Source organism: Nymphalis io, chromosome 9 (assembly GCF_905147045.1).
Source record: "Nymphalis io chromosome 9, ilAglIoxx1.1, whole genome shotgun sequence".
NCBI classification, from domain to species: Eukaryota; Metazoa; Arthropoda; class Insecta; order Lepidoptera; family Nymphalidae; genus Nymphalis; species Nymphalis io.
In genome coordinates this window covers 10546704-10565013 of record NC_065896.1, presented here as the reverse complement: position 1 = coordinate 10565013, position 18310 = coordinate 10546704, and the positions used below count along the sequence as shown (strand labels likewise).

Below are 18310 nucleotides of genomic sequence, written 5' to 3'. Positions count from 1 at the left end.
ACATAGTAGTCGTGACTGGAAGCGACGGTCCTTTAATACAGTTTTTACGATCTTCCCCTGGGTGATTTCTATTGGTGACGTTGCGAGAACACTCCGTAATAAAGCAAATAGTGGAGCATCTGATCTGATTATAGGTCAGTCTATCTTCTTGGGTATGGACTATCCATTCCTTCTTTTGATGTTGCTAAAGAACTTTACTCAATTTATGAGGCGAAGAAATTGTATTCAATTTAGCTTGAAATAATAGGAGCTCTTTTAGTATGAATTATAGAGACGTTTGTTCGACGCTCGAAGATCAAACGAGTTATTTTAAATACATAAAATGTACATTGTTGTTTTGTATTATTTTTAAATATGCAATGAACATGAACAAATATTACAATAAAAGAAACTTTTATTTTGCTATTTAGACCTTTTTTTATAAAAAACAAAAAGAGAACGGTATTTTTTAACAAGCCAGTTACACACTAAATAATTCCTACTACTACTGTATAATATTAATGCTTGCTTTAACTGCTGTCACTAGTTACGCTGTTGATTCACAACGTTTTAGAACGAACGTTGTTATTATGTCATGTCATTGTCATTCTTTAAAATTGTCATGTCAGTGTAGTGCTGTGTAGTTATTTTATTATTTTATTAAAAAAAATGTCAGGATCTAAGAAGATGGTAAATATAAACTGTCCTTAAAGATTAATTGACTTCAAACTAATTAAACGTATATTAGTATAATACTATTAGGGCTTATGTAGGTCTTTGAAACCTCCAAATAATTTGGTGTTACATGTCAACTTTTTGAATTTTTCTATACGTATCTACGACAACTCAATGTTTTTTTTTTGTTTCTGGTAAAAATATAAACATACGGAAAAGCCTGCATTGTTTAAATGTTCAATGCCTTACGATTACGATGACTTGGCATTTTTGTAACTAAGGTGTATTGACATGTAAGACACATCTATGAGTTCGTTGTCTTGTTTAGACGCTGCGGGTGCAGTCGTCCGAGGGTACGGCGCGTGTTGAGGCTCTGGACACCGATGTCACGTCGCGCCTATTTGAACGTGTGTATGAAACCTTACGCCTCAATACTTTCGGATTTGCGTTGTATAAAGACCGCGCGAAGAAAGATGAGATTACGTCGAGCAAGTCACGCCAGTTACGAGACTATGGCTTACAACACGGAGACATGCTTTACTTGAGTTCTGTAAATGGCACAGTTCTCTTTGATCAACCTTCTACAAGCAGTGCAGAAGTAAGTGTCTGTGACCTGAAAAGTACATAAAATGTTTATATTATCTATGCACAGTAAATATTAAACAAAATATTAGTAATTTTTAATTAACATTTTTTTTTTCTAAGGTAAAAATCAAGCCAGATCATACAGAGCCTGGTCCATCATCAGCAGAATCCTCTGGTTCAACCACAAAGACTAATCTCCCTGTGGAGGATGATGTAGACTTGGAGCTATATCGCCTTCCAGGAACAATTCAACGACAAAGAGATGAAAAATTGTAAGAAACATTTTCTTATTATCACCCTTACTTTTACTTTTCTAGATCATAAATAATAATGGCTTGTTATGTTAAATTTTTTGTAATGATTTCGTTAAACTATATCAAGTTAAATAATGTATTCTCATTGTGTATTTTTCATTTGCAGATGCCGTCACAATTCAAAGGGTTGCTGTGTACACTGCTCTCCTCTGGAACCATGGGATGAAGGTTACCTCAAAGAGCACAACATAAAGCACATGTCATTCCATTCATACCTCCGTAAGATGACATCTGGCAAGTTCATCACATTAGATGAACTCTCATGCAAAATAAAACCAGGTAATAAAACACGTTACTAGTTATAATATTGTTGATATATTACAGGAAATAAGTAAAGAATATCAAACTAATTTAATAATGTTCTTATAATGTTAAAGTTAGATTAAAGTTGATATAAATCCGTCATATTGATAGCCTTGACTTGACTAGTGAGAGACCAGTAAAATGCAATGTGTAATATGCATGGCTGTAGGCTGCAAGGAGCATCCGCCGTGGCCGCGCGGCATCTGCTCGTCGTGCCAGCCCGGCGCCGTGACGCTCAACCGACAGCCCTACCGACACGTGGACAACGTGCTGCTGGAGCACGCCGCGCCCGTCGACCGCTTCCTGGCCTACTGGCGCGCCACGGGCCACCAGCGCGTCGGCCTGCTCTACGGGCAGTACGAGCGACATCCGGACGTGCCTCTGGGTAAGACTGTAGACAATATAATAATAAATATGATTCTTGGGACAACAAATAAATACTAAATATTCAAATAAAAAAAAAACTAACTAAACCTATATTAATGAGTATTGATTACCGCGATTAATTGCGTTAGTATTAATTGGATAGCAAAAGCATATCTAATAAAATTTATCAAATGTAATATAATGCTTTGAACTAATAATAACACTGAAATGAAGTGAACCTGCCTCCCCTAAAAGAATGGAAAACCTTTTAAATGTATCATATATAGTTAGAATTTATTATTATAATCAGGTAACAGACAAATTTTATAGTTTCGTTGTTTAACAATACTATATCAACATCACTATCCTATCAATATAAGTTTGATCTTCTGAGCCAGGGTGAGTAGCAATAACTTAAATCAAGCCATTGTATCATTCATAATCTTTCACCTGAACGGCACCGAAATTCCATAATTCATTTGCGTATCTCTTGACTTCCCTCTAGCTCAGCTTGTTACGTCACATAGAGAAGTTATATAGTTGAACTTTAATCAAATTGAATTCTATACTAATATAATGATGACAAGTACCTAACTAGTTTAATATATATCATTTATAGCACTACCCTTAAAATATAATGTTAAAAAAAAACACAAAAAATTTAATATTCACAAAAAAACAGCTGATTTGATAATATACTTTTTTAAGTTTAATAATGGCTTTTTAATAATTCTATATTCCAAAATTATGGCGATCGGCTTAATGTGCTGCGGCTCTATTTAATAATGAATTGCAAAAAATTGGATAGTATCAAAATATTTTTATTTAAATAGACTTTTAACTTATGTCCACGAAAAACATTTTAAAACCATCAAAAATTATAAAACCTCAATAAAAATGTCCGGTAATTGGTCAAACAGATATAGTAATATCCATTTTTATATAGACGAGTAAAACCCGGCTGACATAATGACGATTGGATTAATAAGGATTTATTAGGTAGCTCAACAGTTTTTATATAAAAAGTATTACATTAAATATTATTTTACCCGAAAATAAAGCATAAAACACAAATATTGCAAATTTATATTTTATAAAATATTTCATTAGTTTTGTGTGTGTATGGGCTTTGTGCGTGTGTTTCTATGTGTTATATAGCATTATTTATATATTTTCCTTATATTCTATGTAATCAAAAGTATTCACAAATTAGAAGACATGTTTATATAAGTAAATGCAAAATTTTTAAGTCTGTTTTCATTTTACCGTGTACGATCAGTTTCACTGAAACCATTTATAATTAATTTCAAACGCACTAGTGCAAAGAAATTACGCAATCAAAGATCTTAAAAAAATACTTTTCAACTGTTCGTAACGTACATAAAATAAATATTTCCGTGGTGCTCAGGTATCCGCGCTCGCGTGGCCGCCGTGTACGAGCCGGCGCAGGAGTGCTCGCGCGACGCCGTGCGGCTGTGCGCGGACGAGCGCGGCGCGCTGGCGGCGGCGCTGGCGGCGCGGCTGCGGCTGCGCCCGGTGGGCTGGCTCTTCACCGACCTGCTGCCGCTCGACCTGGCCGCCGCCACCGTCAAGTGTCTGCGGTGAGTGTTCCGGCTGGGGCCGGCGCTCTCGCCCGATGAGACGAATCCCGACGAGAAGGATTTTGATGTATCTGTTTCGTGTTGCAGCGGCGTGGATACGCACTTTCTATCGGCGCAGGAGTGCATCATGGCGGGTCACTTTCAGAACGAACATCCTAACGCGTGCCGTCACGCCTCGTCGGGCTACTTCGGTTCCAAATTTGTTACCGTCTGCGTCACCGGTGAGCTCTTATTTTTACTTCCGATATAATATAAATAGAAGTATTTTATGAGTGTATTTGCTCGCGAGCTTTCGATATAATATCGTCTCCTTCCTTTCCAGGCGATAGCAACAACCAGATCCACCTGGAGGGTTACCAGGTGTCCGGGCAGTGCCAGGCGCTGGTTCGCGACGGCATCCTGCTGCCCACGCGTGACGCGCCCGACCTCGGCTACATCCGGGACTGCTCGCAGCAACAGTACGTGCCCGACGTGTATTACAAGGTGAGTGCAGAACAGGTGCGAGGCGCAAGGCTAAGTGCAAGCAGCTGGTATGACATTAGATGTATGCGGCGCAGGTGCTAGGAGCTAATGTAACACAAAGTGAATGCCGAATAGATGCCGACTATACCAGACTCAGGGGCGCCGCAACATTAATGCTGGTCGAATAGTAATGTGACTTAACTGTGACTATATGCATGAACAAAAGCATGACAATTTGATGAATTTTAAGAGTGTCACTTTAATATGAATATTGGTGCGCATTTGATGCATAAAAACAATCAATCTATGCATTAAGTGCCCACTACTCTAACTTGGACACTAACATGCACACTACAGAGTAGGGAAACTGCTCTACTTGCTATGGAACTAGAGAATAAAAACCAAAATATAGATTCCAAAAAAGAATGGAATCAACATTAGTCCGGGTTGGCTAATCTAATGATCAGCCTTACTTAGTTTACTGATTTTCATTTAAATTATATGATTCTAAATTATTCAGAAGCATTTGATATTTTGTACAAATACAAAAAAAAATCTTACATCAAAACACAATCATCTTATTTTTACATTTACGTCAAGACATTGGAATCATACATAAAGTAACAGCCTGTGAATGTCCCACAGCTGGGCTAAGGCCTCCTCTCCCTTTTTGAGGAGAAGGTTTGGAGCTTATTCCACCACAGTGCTACAATGCGGGTTGGTGGAATACACATGTGGCAGAATATCAGTGAAATCAGATACATGCAGGTTTCCTCACGATGTTTTCCTTCACCGCCAAACACGAGATGAATTATAATCACAAATTAACCACATGAAAATTCAGTGGTGCTTGCCTGGGTTTGAACCCACGATCATCGGTTAAGATTCGCGCGTTCTTACCACTAGGCAATCTCGGTTTTTTAATCATACATATACTTTATCATTAAGTAAAAAATCGAAAATAGGAGGTAAAACTCAGTCCTGCGTTTCTATGCCTTATTAATTATATATGGGTAGTAACCGATACCACAAATGAAATAGCTACGCCGTGACGTGGCATGTTCTGACATTGTATTACGTTATGACGTCATGTCGTGTAAATCATTGTTACAAATTGTAAAAAATAACTTCAGAAAATCGTAACGTGCTATATTGCACGGTACGACGAGATTAACTACGGCAATGTACGCATGGTATGAACGGCAACGCGGCACGTTACGATTGTTTGACGTGTAACGTTGCTTTCCACGTTCAACGTTACACATTACACGTTACTGGTGGTAGGGCTTTGTGCAAGCTCGTCTGGGTAGGTACCACCCACTCATCAGATATTCTACCGCAAAACAGCAATACTTGATATTGTTGTGTTCCGGTTTGAAGGGTGAGTGAGCCAGTGTAATTACAGGCACAAGGGACATAAAATCTTAGTTCCCAAGGTTGGTGGCGCATTGGCTATAAGCGATGGTTGACATTTCTTACAATGCCAATGTCTAAGGGCGTTTGGTGACCACTTACCATCAGGTCGCCCATATGCTCGTCCACCTTCCTATTCTATAAAAAAAAAAAAAACAACGGTATGAATTCAGGCATTTGATTTTACTAAATAACTTCTAATATTTAACGTTCTATAAATTGCAGCGCTTTTTGTTCGATACTGAAAATATGTATCCTACGCTAATACATTTTACCACATACCACTATCACCGGTCATTTTTCCAATACGTTTATTTAATCATGTATTATGTAAAACATTGATCCAAATTGTACGATGTAATCTATAATTTTTAACGCATAAAATCTCGTGTTTATTTATTTATATAAGAATTATTGCAGTGTAGCAAATAAATTGAACTATTTTCATAGTTTATTTTTTATTTTATTTTAAATATAGAAATAGTTACTGTTATTTATCTATAAAACAAAGAACCATAAATGTCTCATAATCTAAGTTATAAGGTGGGTGTGTGATAACGCTTTGACTCGCTTGGAATGCGCCAGCACCCGCAATCTGAAAAGTATTAATGAGCAAAATTTGACGATGGCTAAAAAATAATGCTTGAAAATCAAGTGTCTGATTGATAGGAAATAAAAACATAATAGATAGATTTTAAATTTTATTTTATAGGTACTAAAAATTACTTTTAACACTATACATTTAACAATCATATGAAAATGTCAAAAATTGTATTAATACAATTTTATTTGAAGAATGAAGTTACAATTTTTCGTTGCTTCAATAATTTTTCAGTTTGTTTGGAGGTTGGCAGACGAGAAAATCGCCTACCAAATTTTATTGCTTGATTCCAATGATGATTAATTTTTTGATTCCAATAGCAGGAAGAATACAGACAAAAAAAGACCTTGAAACGACATCGTTGGTCGTGATATCAATAATCTATGGCATTCATTATAGATACGTAAAGAATGCCGTTTTGAACGTCGGCAATGTTGTTATTGGACCTTTGGAAGTATTTATGTGGAATAGTTTTGTATTATAAATATGTATATATTTACAGAAATGTTTGTTGCGCATAATAAGCAGTGCTAGTAATTGCTTTAAGTATATACATCTAAGGTTTGTTTACCTTCTGCCATTGGAATACAGTCCAGACTAAGAAATATAAACAACTTCTTACATCTTGAATATTACACCAACCACGGGATTTTAGATTTAAAGATCTTTATGATTATACTAACTCACCATTCAATCCATATCGCTGTGTTCTTCTTTGACTTCGCAGAAGTTGTAACAGTTACTGAGAAGTGAGTAGTACTCACCTAAAACTGATATTATATGACTGTTCTAAAAATAATAGCGATATATATTACCGATTAATTTATATGTCTGTGTATGTATGTGTTAAGTGTGATGTTGTTTAGAGGCGGCGGTTTATAGATTTCTTACTATTGTTGGCACACAACGAAGACGTTGTACGAATAATACTTGTATTATTATATTTTGTATTAAAAGAATAATCATATTTAAAATTAATCTTGTGAATAATATTGTTACCAGAGTAACAGCTTGTAAATGTCCCTCAGCTAGGCCACGGCCTGCTCTCCTTTTTGAGGAGAAATTTTCGAACTTATTCCACCAGGCTGCTCCATGCTCAGTGGCAGTTTCAGTGAAATTAGGCACAAGCAGGTTTCCTAACGTTGTTTTCCTTTACCGTCAAGCACAAGATGAATTATAAACATAAGAAAATTCATTGATGCTAGCCCGAATTTGAATCCACGATCATTGGTTAACGCGTTCAAACCCTTGGACCATCTCGGCTGTACATAATTTTATATAACCAAGAATATTAATTTAATTATAATTTAGAATATTATTAAAATAATATTGATGGTTATATGTCTTGTTAAAACAAATAATTTCAACACCTATTTACCTATGATTTATTAATTGTAATTGATAAATGACATCGTTACGTTCCTTGTTCAATCAGGGGAACGTGGTTTTTAAAATATATAACTTTATACTTGAAAATCCCCTAAATGACGAAAGTAACTAATTAACGAAACGTATACTCAAAAATATATCTCTGTATTCTATCACTCTCACCAGCAACCTTATCGTTTTCACTACGGCCAATATCATCAGGGAATTGTTAAATAAAATATCTTGTTATGTTATTGATGTATCTTAGCGCTCGGTACACGGTAAGGGCTAAGAGTTCGAGCGTCAAACGAGTAAGCGTAAGATTTCGAGCGTCAGATGACGATAGTGTCAAATTTGTTATCTGCTCATCAATTCTCGTGAGGAACTCAGCCCATTTTTTATTTCATAAAATCCTTACTTTTTTTCTATTTACTAATAATAATACCTTTACAATAACAGCCTGTAAATGTCCCACTGCTGGGCTAAGGCCTCTTCTCCCTTTTTGAGGAGAAGGTTAGGAGCTTATTCCAACACGCTACACAATACACATGTGGCAGAATTTCGATGAAATTAGACACATGCAGATTTCCTCACGATGTTTTCCTCACCGAAAAGCACGAGATGAATTATAACAGAAATTAAGCACATGAAAATTCAGAGGTGCTTGCCCGGTTTTGAACCCACGTTCATCGGTTAAGATTCACGCGTTCTTACCACTGAGCCATCTCGACTTCAAAATGTTCAATACCTTTATGTCAACCAATTATCTCTTTTGTTCGGTACCGAACTATTGACGAGCTTTATTGTTATCAATATAAAAAAATGGAAATAGGAGTAGTTAAAAATTATTCGAAACATGAATAATCATATATGTTTTACTCAAAAATTCAATAACGATTATGGTAGCTTTTCGAGGACTGGGCTTAATATTACTATTATATCTATACAAATAATAACTGCCTCGTTGGTCTAGTGGCTTGATATAAGGCCGCAGACCCGGAGGTCCTGGGTTCAATTCCCAGGTCGGGCCAATAAAAATGTTATTGGGTTTTTCTATCAGAAAATTCTCAGTAGCAGCCCGGAGTCTGGAAGTTGGAAGTGTGTACACTCCCGTGCCTCGGAGAGCACGTAAAGCCGTTGGTCCTGTGCCTGAACTCTTTCCGTTCGTGTCGGATTGCCGTCCCATCGGATTATGAGAGTTAGGGAATAGAGAGTGCACCTGTGTTTGCGCACACACTTGTGCACTATAATATCTCCTGCGTAGTTGGCTAATCTCTTTTGAGATTGGCCGCCGTGGCCGAAATCGGTCGGTTTACGCAAGTGTGTTTGAATATATTTGTACATTATTAAAATTCTATAAACGAAACAAATTTAAAAATCAAGCATTGATTTGACACAAGGTTTGAACAAATTGCATTATTTTGTGTTATATTTTAACCAGCACCGAAGGTGAGTGCAAAATTTCAGCTAAATCGATTTAGCAGAACTAGTTTAAATACAGTTGAATTTTACTCATATTTCTGGTAAAGTAAGATAAATGTGTAAAAGTGATTGATGCGTGCGGTGCTTAATGCCGCCCAATTGGTCATAAAGTATTGATCCCCTAAAACATTTTCAGTAACAGCCTGTGAATGTCCCACTGCTGGGCTAAGGCCTCATCTCCCTTTTGAGGAGAAGGTATTTCTATTATTCTATTTCTTATATTTATGTGTATTTTCGTCGTCTAAATGTTATAGTCGAGATGGCCTAGTGGTAAGAACGCGTGAATCTTAACCGATGATCGTGGGTTCAAACCCGGGCAAGCACCACTGAATTTTCATGTGCTTAATTTGTGTTTATAATTCATCTTGTGCTTAACGGTGAAGGAAAACATCGTGAGGAAACCTGCATGTGTCTAATTTCATTGAAATTCTGCCACATGTGAATTCTACCAACCCGCATTGGAGCAGCGTGGTGGAATAAGCTCCAAAACCTTCTCCTCAAAAGGGAGAGGAGGCCTTAGCCCAGCAGTGGGACATTAACAGGCTGTTACTGTTATGATAAGAAAAAGTACATTATTTTGGCGCTGCAAGTCGAGATACGTGCTTGAGAAGTTCGCTTGCGGTGCTCGGAGATCATTGCGAAAGACAACATTTTGTTCAAATAAAGAATTATTTACAATAAGTAATATATAAATATTATGGATTTATGACTTCCAAGTGGATTTTGTATTAGAACTTCCGAACTCTATGGGCTATTTAATTTCTCTTTACGCCTAGCGCGACTCTACCAGTTTGAGTTCCATTTTATTGACACATTCTGCTGTTATTGAATACGTCCGAGAGCACTGTCTGCTGATTGACTGCAATTTATAAAAATTGATACTTGATTGATTTGTAAAAATATCTTTATGTGAGTAAAGCAATCTAAATATTTAAAATGTTTGTTGTACTTTAAAGTTATCATATCAAGGTATGAAAGTTATGAGGATATGTATACTGTTTTTTATTGTTTGCATTTATAAAGTGTTGAAAGGATACGAAAAGGGAATAGTTTAGTAAAACGCTCGCAGTGCTGCTCCACGTATTTATTTATACATATACTATATATCACGACTTCGCAATGGACAGTTCACATGCCACTCAATTATCAACAAACAAGACGACATCGTCGTCACCTTCACATTATAAACTATATCGAGAAATAAAACGTCTTCTACTATTTATTTAAACATATAATCTTAATAGTCAACACGAATTACAATTTACAACACGTCAATAGAATACCAAGAGAGGTCCGACGAACTACGGATGTCGACGGTTCTCATATAAACATTGATAATATAGAAAAATAAACTTAACAAATAGGCAAGTCTTTACGACAAACAGGATGATCACAAAGATTGATCAGTTCCCCCCCTGCAACCCCCCGAACTGATGCCGCTACGCGTTAGAACGACACGACCACGATAAACAGTACGTATTTACTGTTTATTTACCCAATAATAAGCAGGCACTCACCGGCAGAAGACTTTGGGCCTCCTCAATCTGCCTTACTTACTTATCATCACAGTCTTTTGCTTCCGAAGATTTAATTCGTGCTAGATATATCATTAAATAGTATCGCTTCGAAGAATATCGCTTTTCGAGAGGTAACGATAGCTTGTAAATATATTTATCTATATGCTTATACTAACGTCGATACAAGAACGAACATTCTGCGCTCGATATACGTTACGCACAAACGACGGTGAGCGACGGCGCGACTCGCTCAAAATAAATCTCTATCAATAATATTCATCTATAACATTTAACATTTATATTGACACATATACGATCGAAAATTTATATTTAAACTCTTAAATATTACAACGTGATGAGGTGCGACCAGAGGTGATTAAACTCTGAATGACGCTAAACAAACGCGTCTAGCGCTCCACATGCACTCTTATACTTATAACAAAAATATATTCATTTAAATCGGACATATATCTAGACTAGGCCAACTCGCTAACGAGATGAGTTGTTGAAGCCCTGGCGCACGTTGCGCTACGCTTTGAAACTCTAGGACGAAACGAAACGAACGGCCGACGACGTACGTCGACCGCCGAACCCCTGTTGCCGGTATTACTTGCTTTCGCGAAACGGGACACGAAAGCTACAATACAGCACGCGATCACGACAACGTCACTCATTACCCCAACACTGACTTAACGCAAATAAAACTAGTATAGAAGCTCAAGCCGACGAACTTCGCGTAAATACTTCAAAACGTTCTATACTTACAAAAATAGTTCAGTTTGAGTAAAATTTAAAGACAAAACTATAAGGGTTGGTCCAACGATTAGAAAATGTAAATAAGGTACAAGGTGGTGAGAGATCGGAGGTTTAAAATGACGCGACTGATATGCTCGAAAACAAACGCGCAAGTTAATTGAGCTTGCCACAGCTGGCGATGATGATAGTGCTTTGCGGCTTGCCGGCACTGTCGCCTATGCGGCTTAAACGTTCGACCACATCTAGGCCCTCTACTACGAATGCAAAAATGGCGGTGAAGCCTCGTATCTCACGGAGCATGATGCGAAACTGTGACCCGACCAATCCTAAGTTGTCATGACGTTTCTGTGAACGACGCATACCCACAGCACCCCGAACTGCTACCATCTTAGTATCATCCGGCATGAAGAAACTTTCCTCGAATACTGAGCGACCGCCGCGGCCGTTATTCAATTCGAAATCACCCGTTATTATGCTTTCATTTTCCCAGCACTGAAAAACGGAGCAACCGCGGTATCCTAAGCCCAGCTCACCCGTCGTGAGTATGGAAAAATTACGTGACATCCGCGGCGCAACGTCTTCGCGCACTTCTATCACAACGCGACCGAAAGGCGAGCCGTTTACTTCTATATTAAAATAAAAAAGAGGGAACACAATAGGATTGCGCAGTATAGGAGATCCCACGGCGGCATTGGACACCGTCGTTCCACTCGTCGCCCCCGGAGAGGCGTCCACAGCATCTGATAAGATGTCCGGAGCCGCGTCTAGTTCAAGCGTCGCTGCCATGCTGTCTGTCGCGCCGTCCATGAGCCGAGCCCGTCGCGCCAGGCAGTGTCGCGTGTACAGCTGCGCCGTGCAATAGTTGGCCAGAAATAGAACGGGATCGCGACACTCTGCCATTGATGAAGAAGTAAATTCCGCTGTTCCAAGACCGGCGAGGGCCCGACGCAACAGCTCGAAGTCGAGCGGAATGCTCGCGTTGCGAATGAGATCGTCAAGTCGGCATTGCAGAAGCGCCTCGGCGTGGCGCGCACGTAGGCGATCTCGTTCTGAAGATGCTGTAGCGAGTGAACCGAAAGCGTAGTCTATCTCGATGAGTGCACGCTCGGTAGCTGACAGAAGGCCGCCCGGCGCGGCAAGTTCTGCCTCAAGGCGCACTTTGAGCGCCGTCGCAGCATCAAGAGCGCGCAACAGGAAGTCACGTTGGCGTGCGGCCAGACGCTGCAGATCGGCTAACAGAAGTCGAGCGTCGCGTTGTAACTGAATCCGTGCTTCCCGCGGGGGACGCAACGGGTGTGCGTGATGTGAATGGTCACAAGCTCGACAAACGCGCACGCCGCAAGCTGCGCACCAGAGAGCAGGCAGCGCGTGAGTAGCGCAAGGCGGCTCCGGTGCCAGTTTCCTTGCCAGAGCGAGCACCGCCGCGTATGTTGGTAAAGCCTCTGCGCGGCCTTCGGGGAGCTCAGTGCGCTTCCAGCAGTGCACGCAGCGCACCTCGCGGCTGCCGCCGAGCACGCCGCGTGTGCACGCCAAACAGAAGTGATGTTTGCACGCGAGGATCTTGGGCGCTCTATCTGCGTCGTCGAAGGCGCACTTACAGCAGGAGCACAGCGCTAGCTCTTCGATGTCTTCGAGCGCGAAGCACGCCATCGTCCTGTTCGATGCGGCGTTTGTTTTTAATATTAGGCTCACATTTTAGGGTATTCGGTTCCCAAAACTCCGGGTTCGTTTTAAAACTATTAATAATTTATAACTAAAATAATACTATTGATGTGGAGTGCCACATCATTTTACGTTTTGTGTACATACGCCATGTTGTTTTTCGCTTCTGCGCCGAGCTTCACGTCGCTCGATCAACAGATTACGGTAAATCGCAATAACTTTGTAAGGACGTTACTTATTGACAGTATTTTATTTCATTTTCAAGCTTTTCGTGTAAACGGGTAATAAAATATTCTTCAATTATTAATATTCTTCAATTATTTTTTACGTATAAATTGTTCTTGTAATATTTGTTCGTAATAATTAAATAGTTAATAATTGCGGCTAAATTAACAAAATATTGATCTTAGTTTGTAGATTCAGACGTGTTTAAATTTCCTATTTTAAGATATCTCTGTTTTTATAATAACACACTTAAACCAACGGCACTACAATGTTGTAGCATACGATGGCATCAATTCGCGCAAAACTTCACACAGCTGAGCGTGACATTCTTTGATAAAGGCGGGCGGGTCACAGAGCGCCGACGCGCGCCGGCCGCCCGCGTTATCAGAGCCGGCTTATCGGCAACGGCGCAACGTTCAGGCACAATACGACACGGTGAGACACAGTGTCGTACACGGAGTCCGGCCCCGCGTATCGATCGCGCAGGTCGAGCGAGCCCTCTGCCCACCGATGCACAGCTACGTAACGCCACTTACGTAACGAGTCGCCTGGGATAGGCACCGGCCGACGTATGATTACTACGCTTGCGTGCGATTGAATGTTGATGAATTATAATACAAATAGTTCGTCCCGACCTTCTCAGTTCTCATTTGCGACCGTAACGCAGGACAGAAGTTTCTATACATCCTTCGTCGTAATTAATATTAGTGATTAAGGCATAATGCGAATTTATAATTTCTGTAATGAAAAAATATACTTGCATGAACTTTTGAATCATTAAACAAATTACTAATACATACTACATATTGAAATCAATTGTTATCGTAGGAAATGCAAATATTTTAAATCTGCTATCAAAGTAGCTGTTATCATAGATCATATGTTATCATATCGTATGACTATTATTACTATATCAAATAATTAATTTTCCATGTTCCAAAATGATATTGTACTAGCTATTCCGATTTCGCAAAGGGATAAATTAAGATTTTACTTCAATAAATAGTTTAATTCTATGTTTATAAACAAATATTGGAATACAATAAGTAAACGCTCGCCACACGCTTTTTTTGTCGTCTCCTTATCCAAATATCTTGTAATACCTTTTTTTTAACGCTGGAAAAACACGTCACGCGTTTCCCCCACGGAAACAGTGGGGGGGGAGGTATGTATGGCTCGCCGGTGTCCACAACTACCGGTTCAAATTGCAAAGCGTTAACAACAATGTCAATTGACAGAAAAGCGCTTAAAATTAATATCTTTATTCATTAAGATGGGTTAATATCGTATGCATTGTTTGTCTAGTGGCAATGCCGCAACCTCGAGTCGAGTTCTTAAATTATTGGGGTTTTCTGTGAAGAAATTCTTAGTTAGTTAGATGCCTACAGTCAGAATGTAGGTGGCGTCTAGACTCCCGTGCTTTGGTAAGCACGTAAAGTGGTCCGTTGGTTATGCGCCTGAACTCTTCCTTTAATTATAAGAATCTGGTAATAAAGAGTTTACTAGTGTTTGCGCACATACTTATGTACTATTATATGTCCTGCGCAAAATTGGGTCGTCTCGCTTGAGAATGGCCGCCGTCGTCGAAAACGGTCAGGAGGCCTCCGATACAAAAAAATAAAATAAATAAAGTTACCATTTATTATTTTTACCTATCCATTATTTTTAAACGATTACTGTGACTTATCTATGTGATAAGTACATAAATAATACGGTCGCTGACATTTATGTATACATTTTTGAGATCTACCAATCTTATTATAAAAAGCTTTTACGTTTCTTTTAAAGTTTGAAAACAGACGGATTGATATTATTCTCTGTGTTACTTAGGAAGCCTTATATACATATAATCTAAAGCTTCAGCAATGTAAAAAATAAACACCATTAAAAGTAATACCCGTCCGTAAAAAAAGCTGAATTTATCAATTCTATTTTTATTTTAGTCGCGTAAGTTGGATGTCAAATAATCTCGTAGTTTTAAAGAAATCATACGACGCCCATTACAAATGCAACATGAAAAATTCGACGCTAAATCATTTGTTTACATTGTCTATGTGATCTAAGTATATGTTACTATACTTCATACTCATATGTCATTTTGGTACTACCAACATAATTTATTGGTGCGGAATTTGACTTGAGCATATAAAGTTTTATTGTTGGTAGGGCTATATGTCCTTATATATGTTAAACCCATCTGGGTAGTAACCACCCACTCATTATATATTCCATCGCCAAACAGCTATACTATACAATACTTTGTATTGTTTTACTCCGGTTTAAAAGGTGAATCTGTCAGTATAACTACGGACACAATATGCCTATATTTTAAAGCATAAAAAAAGAAAGTACCTAACATAATACACTTAAAGCAATATTGCAAAAAAGGATAACAAATGTGTAATTTTAATTATTATTTTCTCTCATTATCATCAGGAGCGAGACGCGTACGGCAACGAGGTGGGCGTGTCGGCGAAGCGGCTACCGGTGGCGTATCTGCTGGTGGACGTGCCGTGCGGCGTCGCACCCACTACGCAACAGCCTACCTTTAACCCTCGCTCCACTTTCCCGCCCGCCAACCGCCCTCTGCAGCGGCACTTGCAGTCGCTACGCGCGCTGCACCGCCAGCTCCAGGAGGCGCCGTCCTTCCTCGACGCCGTATCCGACTTCCACGTGCTGCTGTACATGGCGAGCAACGAGGCGCTTCCGCTGACGCTGGAGCAGCTGCAGCCGCTGCTGGACGCCGTGCTGGCGCGCGACGCGGCCGCGGCCGACGCGTGGCGCACGGCGCCGCACGCCGCCACGCTGCTGCGACTCGCGCGCGCCGCCGACGAGTCGGAGTCGGCGGGCGAGGCGCGCGCGGGGGCGGAGGCGGGCGGCGCCGAGGCGGGCGTGTGGACGTGTCCGCTGTGCACGTTCCACAACGCGGCGCCCATGGACGCCTGCGAGATGTGCGCGATGCCGAGGCGAGTGGGACGCGGGGCAGACGGTTTTTTTTTACTAGATTTGTTTTTCCTTTGGAAAAAATTATCTTTTGATAATCTTTAGATTATCTTTTCTAATCATGTGTGAGTCTCCGGGGAAATCTCATTTTTAAATTGTCCTAACTACTATCCTCACCTTTGTGCGATTGGTGCATACAATGTTATATATTTACACCCACCCAACCGAATGGTAATTGTGTTTGCGTGGTAGCAACACACACACGCCGTAATTTAGATAAGGTAGCTATTCATTAACACTAAACTGAATATTTAAGATATGCGAAATTATAAGCACTCCTGTACGTACACTACGTGGTACGTTATGTGCGTACTTGAACTAAATAACTTTTAAAGAGATCGAAGGAGCCGGCTAGTACTGTACCTAGACAATATCGCTGATCTAAACAGTCAGGAGTCTTTATTCGTTTTAATAATATGCTTGAAAATCTTGTATGGCTCGCTTATGTTTGAAATATGTTTTCAGGAACGCGATGTAAATAGAAGAATATCAGCAGGGGAGCTCACTTTTATACTAAAGACAGCGCGCGGCGCCGGGAACTAGAAGTTGATAGTCGCTAGTGTCGATTTGTTCTATTATTTACTTTAAGACATTGGAAATAAATGCTATTTTATTGTACCCTATTCTATTTGTATTCACTGGATAACGTACTGCGTACTTACTGTAACTTAATATGTACAATTATGAAGCTGTATGTACATTGTGTTTGTTCATTTTGCTCTATATATCTAAATTATTTATTCGTATTTTTTTTTATAATCTTGTAATAAAAGTCTGTGATAGCGCTCCGGAGCTCCGTCTTATAAACGAAGTGTAAAAAGACGTGAATGTCAATAGTTAAATTGTACTCAACTTCTTAGTTTTATATAATTTCTATTAACAAAATTAAATGCAATCCTAATATGTCGAGTAGCAAATCTCGAAAGGTGTCCAGTTATAACTTTACAAAAACACGACACCGCGGTGCGTCAGATGAACGTAATAATAATAATAATAATTATACCCTACATCTCATAGATGATAAAGAATGATCCTGTGAACACAAGCTGTATTTTATTTCAATGAAATTGCTTATAAATAATAATCAACATCACAGCTTAGAAGTAAATTGTTTTCTCACATGATGTTAGTTTGCTTGCTTAAATGCAAAAGTAAACCTTGAATCATTTTTTTTACTTTTACTTTTTTTGGGAAGATTTAAATTAAAAAATATTTCAAAACCCGAGCTATCTCTGTTGTTGAAATAATGAACGTGTTTCTTATAAATGCATAACATTTGCATTTTTGAGGAATTGATACTCGGACATTTATTTTGTTCCGAATAAAAGGATATATTGTGCACGTTTCCGAACGACAAAACCGCCTAAATCAGTGTAGTGTAAAATCGACAACAGTAAACATTTGACATTGAGAAATTTTACTTTACACTAGCGCCTCTCGCGGAATCTCAAAGTTATATTAAGCTTTTCATCTTAAAGGCAGGTGTCAATTCGGACGTGTTTAAACGTAAATGATCCCAACTCCAAAGATCGATGAAAACCCATTTTCAAAGTTATTGATTAATTATATTCAAATGTATCCTATGAAATGTACCTTTCGGATACAAAATTTTATAATTACAATTTTTATTTATTTATAATTTACAATTTGGATTTACCAATCTCTTTGTTGACAAATGTCAATGTCATTGTAATTCGTTAAATTATTTTCAGAGAGATCAAAATAACTTTATCGGTACATATTGTTTTAATTTTCATGGTGTGTAGTCTTTTTTGTTAAATAGCTTGCAATTATAGGATGTTAAATTAAAGAACATTGTAATCTATCGCAATGGAATACAGAAAAAAATTATGTACCTACTTTGACATTAAATTGGTAACGCTTTGTACAACATATATGATAATATTAAATGCGGAAAAAGTGAGGCTTTTCTTGTGATCAATGTAAATATTCGTAAAACGCTCTTGACATAAGAGTAAACAATTATTATTTTTTCGG

The 18310-nt window shown here is 38.8% G+C and overlaps 2 protein-coding genes across 2 annotated transcripts; one reads left to right on the top strand and one right to left on the bottom strand.

Annotated features, from left to right (window-relative positions):
• Positions 1 to 582: 582 nt before the first annotated feature.
• On the top strand, positions 583 to 17357 carry LOC126770526 (nuclear protein localization protein 4 homolog). Its single transcript, XM_050489955.1, has 10 exons — positions 583 to 669; positions 983 to 1252; positions 1360 to 1511; positions 1660 to 1832; positions 2026 to 2241; positions 3631 to 3823; positions 3911 to 4044; positions 4146 to 4306; positions 15746 to 16275; positions 16778 to 17357. The coding sequence occupies exons 1-10, from the start codon at positions 649 to 651 to the stop codon at positions 16788 to 16790; spliced, it is 1863 nt and encodes a 620-aa protein (XP_050345912.1). The 5' UTR covers positions 583 to 648; the 3' UTR covers positions 16791 to 17357.
• On the bottom strand, positions 10219 to 13271 carry LOC126770555 (peptidyl-prolyl cis-trans isomerase E-like). The gene has a single exon (XM_050490010.1). The coding sequence runs from the start codon at positions 13070 to 13072 to the stop codon at positions 11576 to 11578; it is 1497 nt and encodes a 498-aa protein (XP_050345967.1). The 5' UTR covers positions 13073 to 13271; the 3' UTR covers positions 10219 to 11575.
• Positions 17358 to 18310: the final 953 nt, after the last annotated feature.

Coding starts and splice junctions, on each gene's coding strand:
- LOC126770526 (XM_050489955.1), top strand. CDS start 649: ATGTCAGGATCTAAGAAGATG. Junction 670..982: donor TGTCAGGATCTAAGAAGATG/GTAAATATAAAC, acceptor TGTCTTGTTTAG/ACGCTGCGGGTGCAGTCGTC. Junction 1,833..2,025: donor CTCATGCAAAATAAAACCAG/GTAATAAAACAC, acceptor GCATGGCTGTAG/GCTGCAAGGAGCATCCGCCG.
- LOC126770555 (XM_050490010.1), bottom strand. CDS start 13,072: ATGGCGTGCTTCGCGCTCGAAGACATCGAAGAGCTAGCGCTGTGCTCC.